We start from the raw sequence: 12,493 nt of genomic DNA, 5'->3' as shown, positions 1-12,493 counted from the left end.
ACAACATCATGCTATTTATTTACGAACTAAACGAATTATTTGATCGTATTTGTAAATTGAGTTGCCTATCTAATTATCTAATAACGAATTAGTTATTACATGTTTAGAGATGTTATTTTAAATAATTTTAATTCCTTGTTTAATTTTATCTGTATGCCACTGTACCCTATGAAAACCATCGAGGGTAGGTTAGGTTTAATTAAAAATCCCTCGGGCCCTTTTTAGACGATTATATTGGAACTATACGCAACAATGTGAACTTGTCCTTTTCGGAATTTCCATTCATGTTTGAATAATTGCATTGGGATTCGAAAAATTCCTTGATTAGTGACATTTCTACAGGGCGATAAGTTCGAAATAATAAAATTCCTTATACTTAATAAAGAAGTAATCATTTAACAAATGACCATAGATAACTTATAAAAACATAGAGAATATATTTCAGTTTACAATGTGAGTTGTTTCAATTAGTAATTGACGCTTGGATAAACTTGGAGAAAATATTCCTCACGTCATCGAGAGTGAAATAATTCTTCATAAAAATAAAGCCCTCTTCACATAGCATTATTATTAATAGCACATTTTCGGCAAAATCTCTCGCGGGACAATTTTCGTTCACGAAACGAGACAAGGCTAATGCGGGTAATACCACACTAAATAAACCAAGGGAAAAGGGATTAGTGTTGAAATATTTCGCTCCTGTCATACATTGACGTACCTAAAATGCGTTTTATCACGTGACATGTTCATAAACAACTCTAAAATAAATCTGAATTAATATATACACATGAAATAATATATAGACTGTTCCAGGAGTGAGTAGATAACGTGAAAATAAAAAATGACATACATATGACACTTCATTTTTGACTTACAAGCCTTTAAAGTTGCGATATTGAAGATATATACAATTTTTGGTGGATTCTTTTTTTGAATTAATTAACAGTGTATATTGTCACCTGGAAATTTCGAAAATCATATCAGTTTTGAAATAGGAGTGAATTTTTCCGAATTTTCCTTTTGTTTGTTCGTTTTTTGGAACCCTCATATAAAAAATTCCCTTTGGGTGAAATTTAATAGGAATCAGAGTTTTGTATGTGTGTTTTCGATGTTCTTCTTCAGATTTTCCCATATTACAGGACTCACATTCCAAAATTGTAGATTCTATGAATTTCTGTAGTGTTATTTAAAAAAATTTTGCTTCAAGTTTCACCCTGTATAACTCCTTCAAGAAACAAGTCATCTATTCACGAATTTTTTGCCCGGACACCGTTTATTCAAAAAACTATCGTTTATGTCATAAATTCTTCTTTTTATTAAATTCAAAAGCTTCTTAATACATCATGTCAGCAAATTTGTTGATTCTAGGTATCTGTAAATGTAATTTACATGTAATCATGACTGTCGATAATGTAGGGAGTGATATACGAATGCTTTATCTCCCTCTCTCTATGAATCTTTTGAAAATAGTTAATCGCTGCTCTTAAGACACATTTTTTATATAAAAATATTCACATATTTATTATCAGTTTTTAATTTACTTGAAATTACCCTAGACTACGCTACTGGATTTGAAGTCGAACTCCATATCTTTCTCCCTACGTATCAAACTCTGGTGCATGAAAACGGTTTCGTAGAATGCGGGTTACTTTCAAAGAAGAAAAATGGAAATTGAATGTTTTAAACGTCTGGAAATTCAAACTCGCGTGAAAGCTGCTGTCAGTTGTTTGAACTGATATTGATAACGAACCTTTGTTATCAAATATAGAAAAATCTATGTTGGATCTAAAAATTCATTCATCAAATCATACGAGGGTGGTTCATTATAAACACTATATTCCGTAACATCTATGGAATGAGAAAAACGAAGGGAGAAAAGCAAAGTCGCGACAGTTGAAGGTTAATTTCTTCACTTAACAACAAACTGTGAACGCGCAGTAAGTAACCTCCTAAAAAATACGTCGAAACCTGTCTACAGATAAAAACGACGTTATATTTCAATCTGTACTACGATACTCCTTGAAGACAACGTCAGACCGCATAGAGCTTGGATTACGATGAAAAAAATTGAACGAATTGTATCGGGAATCACTGAAGCATCCTCCTAATTGTACCGATTTGTTGCCATGCGACTATTATTTATTTGGTCAATTGAAAGAGAAACGTGACGTATTGCGATTCGAAAATAATGCGGAGGTATAAAAAATTTCAACTCAGTAATTTAATAAGAGAATTTTTTGTAGTAAAATTTCGGTTTATACCTAAACCACCCTCGTATTTTGTTGTCAAGCACTTTGAAAATAATATAAAAAGTAAATTTGGAATTTATTTTCACATGTCTTCGTAGCCGTGATCGTCTAGTGGTTAGGACCCCACGTTGTGGCCGTGGTAACCCAGGTTCGAATCCTGGTCACGGCAATGTATAAAACATTGTCACGAGAAGGCATTTTTTTAATTTTGAATTAATCCAAATTTATTTAGCTCATGTTCATGAGTTCATTCAGTTTTTTTCTAATTTAAGTTATTCATTAAAACTCTTTAGTTAGCACATTTATATATGCAGTTTCCCACACTATGTAGGAAATCTGAGCATCCGCCCGAGAAATTCAATTAAGCCATTTTACGTTGAAAATTTTGAGGTTAGAAAAAAATGCTTGACGACCAATCTGCAGAGAATTTTACGTTGTACATTTTTTTTTTGCAGAACTTGTTCTCAAATTCCTATAAACCCATTTTAAGGTGAAAATTTTGAGGTTAGGAAGAAATACCTGAGATACTTTTTTGTAGATAATTTTGTACTCTACATTTTTTGTTACAGCAGTTGCTTTCGAACTCCTCGTAGCTATCGAATTATTCGCGATTCAAAATATTTTGAGTGAATAAACCCATTTTAAGGTGAAAAGTTTGAGGTTAGGAAAAAATGCTTGACAACAAATCTGTAGAGAATTTTGTGCTGTACATTTTTTGTCACAGCACTTTTTTCGAGTTCTCCGTAGTTCTCGAGTTATTTGCGATTCAAAATATTTTTGAATGTATTAGCCCATTTTAAGGTGAAAATTTTGAGGTTAGGAACAAATACATTTGATACTTTTTTGTAAAAAATTTTGTACTCTACATTTTTTGTTACGACAGTTTTTTTCGAATTCTACGTAGTATTCGAATTATTCGCGATTCCGAATATTTTTGAGTGTATAAACCCATTTTTAAGGTAAAAATTTTGAGGTTAGAAACAAATACCTAGGATACTTTTTTGTAGAAAATCTTGCACTCTAAATTTTTTGTTACGTTTGCTTCGATTTCCTAATAGTTTTCGAGTTATTCGCGTTTTAAATTTTTTTTGATTTTCAAGTCCCAAAATTTCGAAAAACCGTGTTAAGACTTATTCAGTATCCCAAAACATCCCAATTTAATAGGTTTTAGCTCAAAATCGCCTAATTCCCTTGTACTAATATTTCAGTTATAAAAAGTAATTATGTAAAAACTCTTAACTGTTTAAGTTTCAATGAATAATTTATTAATAACTGTAAAATCTGACAATTGTTTCATTATTCAAACTGACAATTAACTCATTATTTTAATTCGATAGTATATTTAAACTTACAAACATTGAAACCAATATTATTTAAGATAAAGTAAGTCCATTTTCTGGGTGAATATTCTCTTGAACTCTAATGTTATTTTCATTTGAAGCTACATATATGCCATGACTTGGATCAGAATATCCTCTGAAATTCTATTGTATTTTATTATGAACTCTCAATATAGCTTTCGGCTATACATTTCCATCCGCCATGCTGCTTTATTGTCAGAATATCAGCTCCTGAGTCTACCAGGAAAGAAGCGTCTGAAGCAATGTCCTGTGTATCCTTCAACTTTAGGTAGATCCAGGTACTGAGCAACCTTTGTGGGTAATTTTTCATTGCCACGAGTTGTATGCCACATTTTCCATTAGAATATAGTACAAAACATATGTCGTGCTTCACAGTAGGAGATCTAATATTTCTATACTTTTTGAAGATGTCAACAAGCAATATTTCTAACAGTGATCGCAGTGTCTTTTACTTTCTGGAATTGTAATTTTAAAAAAAGTGCCTTCATCAAATACGTGACCTTCTCGTAGGAACATCAGTTCAGCCATTCTGCAGGCTCCCGCAATCCTTTTTATCATTGCGACCTAAGGAACAGAGTTATTTAATAATAATTCATCTTCAGCCACTTTTATAAATCTTTCTACATTATTATTCGTCAAAATCTTCGATTTTTCTGCTTGGTATCCTGTGACCGTTTCTTCAGCCAAACCAAGCATGATGTACTTCTAGACATCGACATTTTTGAGCACGGTGAGTTCAGATCTCAACGTTGAATATGTAGTTCACGAAGTCGACGCCTTTTCGATGATGTTTTTCAGATTTTCGAAATCGCACCGTTTTTCAAATTTTTGGTAGACCAAGGCATGTTTTTTCAGGTATTAAACTACCCCCTGCAGCATTTGCAGACCCTCTTACTTCAAATGGAATGTTTGATTCGCTATCTGAAGACATATTAAGTGATTACTTCTCACTTATTTTGATATTTCGATCTAACACCATTTGATTCCACATTAAAATTTTCATAATAATTGAAGATTCTATTAAATATTATGGAAGCACGGAATTAGATAAAAATTTGCTAAAACTATTATAAAACGCGCGCGACAGAATTTAAAAATTTTACAAATAAAAAATTTGGTTTTCAATTTTAAAAAATTTTGTACATATGCAAAAATGATCGCCCGAGCAGGGACTTGAACCCTGGACCCTTGGATTAAAAGTCCAATGCTCTACCGACTGAGCTTGTCTGGATCGATTTGGCTTATTTTGGCCTTGAATTATTTGTAGAGGTCCAGAGAAGGTTTAAATTGTGAATAAATATAAAATCAAATAAAAACAATTTTATTTTTCCTTTATGTTTTGTCACAAATTAAATGTCTGAACGCGACCATAATATTTGACATTTGACAACCAACTAATATGTCGATCGATACCTCAGACAAAGAGTGTATCCTTCTATCTTTGTATGATAGTGACATTTCAAGTTATGTCCGTTTTTGTCGATCTTTTGTGGTAGTAACACTGCACTACTAACATGCGAGATGGAGCTGCAAAAGTGCGAAACATTTGCCTAACATTGGAAATAGTAAAGTTGCAATGGACACCTCGACTTGACTCTTCACATGACCCACTGTTTTCTGTCACGTCACAGACTCAAAAGAGGAGCTTAATCAGCGTGTTTTCCCACATATTGCGCAACAGTTCTATAACATTAATTGCTGGGTGAACGAGCCATGCCGAGGATCTCAATGCGATCATTCAAAATTTTTTCCGGAGCAGTTGGTATCCTTCAAACCAGTCGACACCTTTAAGAACCAGAAGGACGTAGTCAACTATCCCCTGGATTACTACCTCAAAATTTGCAGTTAAAAGTAGGATCAGGTATCATTAATAAACCTCGACCGTAAAATGGAACTAGACTGGCTGTGGAAAAAGTGATGCTTAACATCATTGAGGCAACGACCTAGAGAGAATATGCAAAGGAGATTATGTCTTGATTCCGCGTATAACGATGATTTACCATTCGATTTTAAACGTTTACAATTTCCGGTACGTCTGGCCTTTGCGATAGCCATAAATAAATCGCAGGGCAAGTCGTTGGAAGTTTACAGAATCAACTGTTTCGCGTATGAACAATTATACTTAATCAGAAACCTTTAAAAAATTGATTGTATCACAACTGTTTGTATCTGTCAATATCAAATTGGAACCTTATAAATGGCCAGTATTTAAAAAAAAGTCTATTTTGTAATTAAGCAACATCATGTGTAATTAATCGAAAAAAATAAATAATAAAACTTCTTTGTGTTTGTATACAAAAGTTTAGGACTTTTATTTATCAATTGAGGCAGTACTGCCGTCAGTATTAGATGAAACTTAAAAAAAGTGACAAATTAACTACGTTTCCATCAATATCCCATGGGTATAAAACGAGTATTTCACAGTAATCCAACAGCCGTGTATATATCTAGACATTCACATGGGGCGCTTGAATGATTAATGAGGGTGTTTAAACCTCTATTAAAGGCTAAAGTTTGGTTTACTGCACCTGAACCGAAAGCTGCCAACAGTCGATGATCCGAATATTTTAAATGGAAACATTTAATAGAACAGTTAACAAAATCAGATTTGTTAAGCTGACCAAGAAAACTATCCATAAAATACGAAAATTTTTAAAAAAATTAGTCTCCCCGGACAAGGTTTTATACAGAGGTCAGGCAATAAATTCAGTGAACATCTGAAGCATGAAAATGCTTCGTTTTTATCTTTTTCGACAGCTTTGTCAGACTTATTAGCGTCGCTGATTTTTCGTGAGCATTGCCTCACTCACACTGATGAATTGCAATTGCAATAATATACTGAAAGTCGATTTTTTATGTATATGTATATATAAAAAATGATAAAACTGAAAAAACAAGAATTGAAATTAGATTTTAATAAGAGAAGAAAACAACAAAATGTTACACGGCACAACTGAGCGATTATTTTTTCGAATTAATACCGGGGTTATATCTAGAATCGCGTTTTCATCTCATACGTTAATTAAAAGAGTTTTTGATGAGAATCTAAAGATTAGGTCATGCAGAAATAATATTTTGAAGAGATTGTCTGACATTATCTCTAATGAGTTTCCCTCTCGCTTTCCAAGGCATTGTTTCGCCGGTGCTTTCATTTGTGAAATGGATTTCGAAATTTTGAAGAGCACACAGCGAATTAAAAAAATCAATGACTGGAAAGTGAAAAACCGAACCAAAGAACAAATGGAACAAGGAAATATAGTTTGTTAATTTAACTTCTTATCTGATGTAATTATGGAAAACACTGTATCATACTTTTCTCAGCGATGTTCAATAAGTTTAATACCCTTTTCATGATAAGAGTTTATCCAATAACAATTAACTGCCGACATTCTCTCTTTATTGCTGGAAAATCTTTATCCACCAAGTCTGGAAATAGAAAATAATCCGAGGGGCCATGGCCTTGCCTGCAGATGGAACGTTCTTTGTCTTCATTGAACCCGGTCCTCCCTCTTCAGTCCATTTTGATTGTTCTTTTGTTTTGGGTGTGAAATGATGGACCCATGGCTACAAAACGGCGCAAAATGTGGACTCTATTTCAGTGGAACATTATCAAACACACTGGAAACATCTTCACGACGCTGTTTTGTTCCATTGGGAACAAACATAGTACCCATCTTGCGCACAGCTTTCTCATGTCCAAATTTTTAGTTAATTTGCGATGTACTGCTCTTTTTGAAATGCCTACTGTGTCTACTAGCTTGCTCACTTCTAGTCGACGATCATCCAGTGGATTTTCTCCAACATTTCTGGAGTCGACACCTCTTTTGGTCGATTGCTGGTCTTCGCAGGTCGTAAAGTCTCGACTAAACTTTGCTACCCAATATTTTACTATTTATAACGAAGGCCCAGTCTAACCCAGAGTAGAATCAAGTTCAGCTTTTATAATGGTTGGACTAATGCCTTTCAAATAAAGTTTTGTATCACATAACGATGTTTCCAAATTCACTTAAAACGTTCACTATTGACGGTTGTCAACCAAATACTAAACAACGTGACGTCTTCAAACTTGTAACATATGCTGTATAGGTTATGTGCTTTCTAATACAGTGGCATTTTTTAAGCAACTACTGCCATTTCTAGCCGGGTACTTCTAGGACTATCCTAGTTCCAAATGCTATGAATAAAGCAGTATTTCTATAGGCTTTGAAATATTGATTATATCGCATAAAATTTAGTTTTGAGCCTTAAAAATCCAAGCTATGGTGATCTAACTGGCTACTAAACACTATATCTCTATTATTTCGGAGACAATAAACCCTGTCATTTCTAACGAATTACCATGTATATTCCCTATTCCTTAAGCAGACGACGCTAAGAATTTCGATAAAATCGATACCGGTACCATGACAACGTCTTCCATTTTATGTAAGTCCGCTGTCATACTTCAATTACATAAAATGGCGGACCTAATCGATTCCCTTCCACATTCTTCCATAAATTTGATGCTTAAAGGTTTTAGATGATACTAAATGTCCTGTATAAAGACTGAAATTTTTTTATAAATTATTGGAGAAAAAATGACTCACCGTTATATTTGAGATTTGCGACTGCGGGGCTCAATTTGTAATTTGATGTGTTCGCCATTTTCGACCCAAAGAGCACCTTCTGGAGAACCGTGTGTGACGTCTAACTCCCGACTCCCGGTGGTAACTTCTTCCAAATAATCCACAAAGTGGTGACCCAGTTTCGAGCACAGCGCGCGCACCGTGACGTCAACACGAGGGAGGCTCGTGTCCAAGGGTGGAGCCCTGCCAAGGGTTGAGCCTGTCGACGTAACAGCCCTTCGTAGAAGGGCGATTTTTCAATTGATATTACAAATTTTTCGGGTAATCTCTGAATACCACCGAAGTTACTAGCAATAAACTTCGTGGATTGAGGGCTGGATGAATTTAATAGTTTCAAAGTTTCTTTTTTTGTGTGTGAATGTTGAGGGGGAATTTTTTAAGGTGGCGAATGTATCTGGAAAAGTAATAATTAGATTTAGTTCATGGAAAAGTCTTTTTGAGGAGAACAATTTGATAGAAAATTATATTTTTGAATTAGGATTCTTTTATATCTGTCTTATACGAAAATTTTCTAATAACTCATTTTGTATAATTTTGAGTTACCCCTGGAGCTGTATTACGTTTTGAAGGAAGTTTTTAGGTTACGGTACCATAAATTGAATTGATTTGATGATATTTTTGTTGAAACTAACCATAGAAATCGATAGAACAAAGCATAAATTATTCCAATGGGGTTTTTTCGAAATATCAAAACTTTTTGATTGACCTAGAGATGGCGGTAGTTGCTTGAAAAATATGAGAAAGTCCACAATCTATACACCATACGTTCCAATGCTGAAGACACCACGTTGCTTATTATTTGTTTGACAGCTACCAAAACTGAACGCTTTCATTTAATTTGTGAAAATGGAAAAAATTGGTACTTTTATTTGAAAGGCCTTATCCCAACCAATATAAAAGTTGAACTAAATTCTACTTTGGGTGAGACTGAGTCTTCGTTATCAATAGTAAAATAAAAAATTATCAATAGTAAAATAAATAGTAAACAAACGACCGTATTTGGTTGAGACGAAAGTGTTGTTTCTTCAAGACATTGCACCAGCTCTCAAATCCTTTATTGCAATGACCAAAATTAATGAATTAAAGTTTGAATTGCTATCTAATGCATCCTATATACCAGATTTAGCCCCCTCGGATAATTTTTTGTTTTAAAAATGGCTCGTTGTCAAATATTTTCTAACAATGAAGGGTATCGAAGTTATTGAACATCTCTGGGAAAATTGTATGGAGCTAAATGGAGATTGGAAATTGGAAAGCTGGTAAATTTCCAAATTTTTTGTGTTTTCTTTGTTAACTCAGTGCTCATGGAACCATTCACGTATTTTCAATCAATCAAATAACTGGAAAACTTTAGAAACAATAGTGGTAACTCAGTTCAAAATGCTAAGATGATGGTTGAACTCCATAACTACATTGTAAATTGAAAAATCATTTCTTCTAGCTAACATTCTCAACGACAGACTGTTAACCTGAAACTATCGAGCTTTGTCGATGGTTTCATTAACCCCGAGTATCCTTCGGGTAAACACTCAAGCAGAAATTGAAGGGTTAGAGAAATAAAAGCATATGAGAACCATGGATTAACCACTGAGTGTCTTCAATAATATTTGTTAAGGCAAAATTATGGAAATACTAAATTCCGATAGGTTGAACAATGTTAAAAATAAAATCTACTATCCCTATTGAAACTCTAGTCTAGACGATGCAGTTCCTTACATAGATTTGAGGTGCAAACCGTACACCGTGGTTCCCACAATAACAATTTGAGGTTTTGTATCATTTCTATACTGAACACACTGCTCACATCATCACTACACCACAATTACATTGTCAGACGCGCGTTTCGACGAGACTGAAGACTGTTTACACCACCACTACACCAACACTAATAATTACACTGTATGAACACGCGTTATCGTCTTCAAAGACTGGAAATACCTTCATCTAAACGCGCGTCATCAATCTTTTTAATTTTTACAAATAATAGTTGCATATTGAAAATATACGTTAACATCGTCGTCTCATGAAAATATCTTTCCTGCAAGTGAATGTTTGAGGTTAGGAAACAGAAACAAATCGCTAGGAGCCATATCTGGTTAATATGATGGATACTCAACGAATTTCAATGCAATTCGTTGATTTTATAGTTTGTTTTGATTCAAGAGAGAGTATTAAAACGTAATTACCAATACAAGTCTTCGTTTGACCATTTTAAGTATTATCACCTACAGAATAATCTAAATATTTCTTAAAATTTTCATAAATGTACTTGGGTTGAGTTTTCAGATTTCCATTGGTGTTTTATAACCTGTACAGAACAATAGAAAAATGTTTGGATGGTCAAAAGCTCTATGTGAAATTACATACCGGTTGGCAGATAGCGATATGGATCCATAAGGTAAATCCACTAACAGGAAAGGGGCGCAGACTGATGGTGGTTGATTGACTTTTGAAGGTACTGGTTCTGGTTAATCAGGACATGAATGCTGATGGTTTCATACAATGTTTCGAAAAAATCTTCTCCATCAGAACTTCACAATAGTAATTGATAATACAAATTATCCCTCGAGACTTTTGGAAAAATTCCCCTCAACCAAGGGTTAAAAAATATGAAACTGATGGAATTACAGAAAATCGTGAAATGGTGGTGATTAGATTATTGCGAACTAAATCCGATTGGACTGATATGGGATAAATGCAGAAGATTCGAGAAGAAATATTTTTTTAAAAAGAATAACCAAAATTTTAACATTAGTAATCTACGAAGAAAATTCAAATATTATTGGATATAGTCACATTCTAGAAGAATAAGGAATATAGAAGCGACTTCAGCTTGCAGGACCCCTTCGGTTTGTTATCCAGCATCTTTAATATACAGGGTGGCCCACTATGAGTTAAAACTATCTGTATATGACAAAATACTCATAGTGAAATCGTTAAAATTTCTACGTTTGAGTTTTCGGATACGATCTTTTTAACTAAAATATTTTCAAAATTGACCGACTTCCGATTCTATCGGAAGTCGACTGTAGCTTTGTTATTTTGAAAAGAGCACCCTATATATTAATACATTTTTAGAATCTACGTAAAATTTCAGTATACTTTTGTCTGAAAAGTTTTTTCAAAAAATGCATACTTTTTGAGTTATTGATTTTTTTCTAAAAAAAAATGGAACATTTCACCCTTATAAATTATTTTTTTACGAGGATACCCTTAACGATAAGAAAATGGTTTTTGTTTGGTTGCTTTCAACCAAGGTTAGATATATGTGTATCTATGTTGAGAAATTTTTCATTTTATACAGGGTGTGTATAAAAAGTGTTCAAATTTCAACTTTATAAATATCAAATTTCTTTATTTTTTCTATTAGAACCACCCGGTTTTTTCTATTTTAGTGCATTTAGGGGTAAAAAATAGGGCAAATTCATGTATACTTTCTTATACCTAAAACTTACCGTGGAGAATTTTTGGATAAAAAAAAATAAATTCAAACATTTCGGATGTTCCTTTTTATTTATAAAACACCTTGTATTTTAATGTTTGTTTTATCTGTGATACAGGATCATAATCACCAAAAGCATTAGACGTAAAGTACAAATCTGCCACAAAGCTTCCTCGCGCTACTTATCTCCAGTAAACGTTTTAAATCAATTACGAAAACACCAATGGCGGCTTCTCCACCGCCTCCGTGTCCACTCGCCGCCTCCAACTTCCGTCAGTGACGTCACATCCGTTACCGAGGACCGTAGTTATACCGATCGTTCGAGCTACCGTTACCCAGGGAGTTATAGTTTGCGGGGTGGTAACAGAGTGGCTATAGCCCCCCACACAAATCCTCCTTTAAATATCTAGGTCAACATGGTCTTCGTTTCACGTATTTTCTTAAATATTAAAAAATTATTTCGTTCCGGAAGAAAGTTGTCTTATTATTTGACAAATTTTCTTATACCAGTGACTATATACTTTTCTTGTTCGATTTTCCGATATCAAATTTTCATTTTCGAGCTTCTCAGTGTTTTACTTTTACAACTTCTGATTTTTTCGTTCTTCATATCATGTTACTCGATTATTGATTCTGCTGTCTCGCTCCTTTCTCCTTTTTAATATCTAGTTTCTTTATTTCTCTCCCACTTCTATTTCCACCCTTATCGACTATTTTTCCCGTTTTCTGTTTCTCTATTCTCAGTTTTTGTGTCACAATTACGGCTTATCTCTTCTAATTCCTCTCCTTCGTTTTTGCTTCTCACTTGCTACTTCT

The 12,493-nt window shown here is 33.8% G+C and overlaps 1 protein-coding gene and 1 non-coding gene across 3 annotated transcripts in view; one reads left to right on the top strand and one right to left on the bottom strand.

Annotated features, from left to right (window-relative positions):
- LOC130900630 (glutamate decarboxylase) overlaps positions 1–12,493 on the bottom strand; it is a 53,682-nt gene that overhangs the window by 35,185 nt on the left and 6,004 nt on the right. Inside the window, exon 2 of one of the 2 annotated variants that reach the window (XM_057811364.1) lies at positions 8,197–8,629. The exons of the other annotated variant lie outside the window; for it this stretch is intronic. Coding sequence (XP_057667347.1) covers positions 8,197–8,254 — 58 coding nt within the window. The 5' untranslated portion in view covers positions 8,255–8,629. The remainder of the gene's footprint in view (positions 1–8,196; positions 8,630–12,493) is intronic. 2 annotated transcript variants of the gene reach the window in all.
- On the top strand, positions 2,347–2,418 carry Trnah-gug (transfer RNA histidin (anticodon GUG)). The gene has a single exon. It is a non-coding gene; the product is annotated as a tRNA-His (tRNA).

The sequence above is a fragment of the Diorhabda carinulata genome, chromosome 1 (genome assembly GCF_026250575.1).
Source record: "Diorhabda carinulata isolate Delta chromosome 1, icDioCari1.1, whole genome shotgun sequence".
NCBI classification, from domain to species: Eukaryota; Metazoa; Arthropoda; class Insecta; order Coleoptera; family Chrysomelidae; genus Diorhabda; species Diorhabda carinulata.
Note: the sequence above shows the minus strand (reverse complement) of the source record. Positions and strands in the feature narration are given on the sequence as shown.